This window comes from Orycteropus afer, unplaced genomic scaffold (assembly GCF_000298275.1).
Source record: "Orycteropus afer afer isolate SDZICR_OR568_19922 unplaced genomic scaffold, OryAfe1.0 scaffold00541, whole genome shotgun sequence".
NCBI lineage: Eukaryota > Metazoa > Chordata > Mammalia > Tubulidentata > Orycteropodidae > Orycteropus > Orycteropus afer.
In genome coordinates this window covers 785,761-787,085 of record NW_006922128.1, presented here as the reverse complement: position 1 = coordinate 787,085, position 1,325 = coordinate 785,761, and the positions used below count along the sequence as shown (strand labels likewise).

The 1,325-nt window shown below is 54.9% G+C and overlaps 1 protein-coding gene across 1 annotated transcript in view; it reads left to right on the top strand.

The window, feature by feature from the left end:
- The first annotated feature begins 1,068 nt into the window (after positions 1-1,068).
- Positions 1,069-1,325, top strand: part of SLC9A3 (solute carrier family 9 member A3) — a 58,046-nt gene continuing 57,789 nt past the window's right edge. The window contains exon 1 of the mRNA XM_007955795.2: positions 1,069-1,304. Coding sequence (XP_007953986.2) covers positions 1,069-1,304 — 236 coding nt within the window. The remainder of the gene's footprint in view (positions 1,305-1,325) is intronic.

Below are 1,325 nucleotides of genomic sequence, written 5' to 3'. Positions count from 1 at the left end.
GGTTAGCAGTCAAGTGCCTTAGGCACTACACTACCAGAGCTCCTAAGTCAATCGTAAAAGGACAAATATTGTATTAGTCCATTATTGTAAAAGTCAAGGAAAGGTTTAAAAAAAAAAGCTGTCCGGGACCTACCACACAGCGTTGAGCAGCAGTGCGGGTGGCCGGCGCCCAGGATTTGCTCCTGACCGCTGGTATTTCATCAGCCGGTGTGCTGACTGCAGACGGTTTACCGAGTTTCCGGAATGTGCTTCTCCTCTCCGCTTGCTGAGTTTTCCTTCCTGTTTTGTTGTCGCACAGACTCTTCATCCTATCACCAGTCTTCCTGCATCTGTTGAACGGTCACGTTTTCTCCTTCAATCTAGTAATTGTGAGGAATTTCACCGGTCGCTCTTCTTAGGTTAAGCCAGCCTTTCATTCCTGGGTAGCCGTGGTTTTGACTCTACTGTTGCTTGTGTTACTGTGTTGTTAGGTGCAGAATTGACTGCGACTCATAGCAACCCGATCCCGCGGGCAACAGAACAAAACACCGCTGGGCCCTGCACCGTCCTCGCAATCACGGCTCTGTTTGAGCCCATTGTTGCGGCCCCTGGGTCAGTCCATCTCCCAGGGGGTCTTCCTCTTTGCTGCTGACCATCAGGCTTGACTTTACTAAGCCTGGTGGCCTTTATGGGGTCTGGTCCCTCCTGACAACACGTCCACAGTACACAAGAAGTCCCACCATGCTCCTTTCTAAGGCATGTGTTGCCTGGAATTCTTCTAAGACAGATTGGTTGCTTCTTCTAATAGTCCACGCTGTATGCCATATTCTTGGCACCAGCATCCACCAAAGACATCCATTTTTCGGTCTTCTTTATTGTTTGGTTTGGTTTGGTTCCTTGTGTTTACACGTGGCCTTGTGTTACAAGTTCGTGAATAGGATGGGTCTTCATTTCCTGTTTCTGGGCACCGCCTGCATTTCAGCACAGAAGTCCAGGGCTGCTGGGGGCACTTGGCCACTGCACCGCCCGAGGCCTAGCCCCGGAGGGCACCATGGAAAGCGTGTAGAGATTGGGGCTCTGGGAGCAGCAATGGGGAGGAAGCCATGCGTCCGGCAGAGGCGGGGTGCCAGGGCTGTGGACGGGTATCCGGGGGCCCTGGGGGAGGAGGGGCCCAGTCCATGCTGGAAGGCGGGCGAGGGCTTGGAGGGCGACCGCCAGGCTTGGGCGGAGCCTGAAGGACAGGAGCCGTTCTCAGGGCGTGGAGGCCAAGCAGATCCCAGACGCTCAGCCCACGGCCGCGTGGAGAAGCCGAGAGGGCACTGGATGTGCGGCCTGGGAGCTGGGGC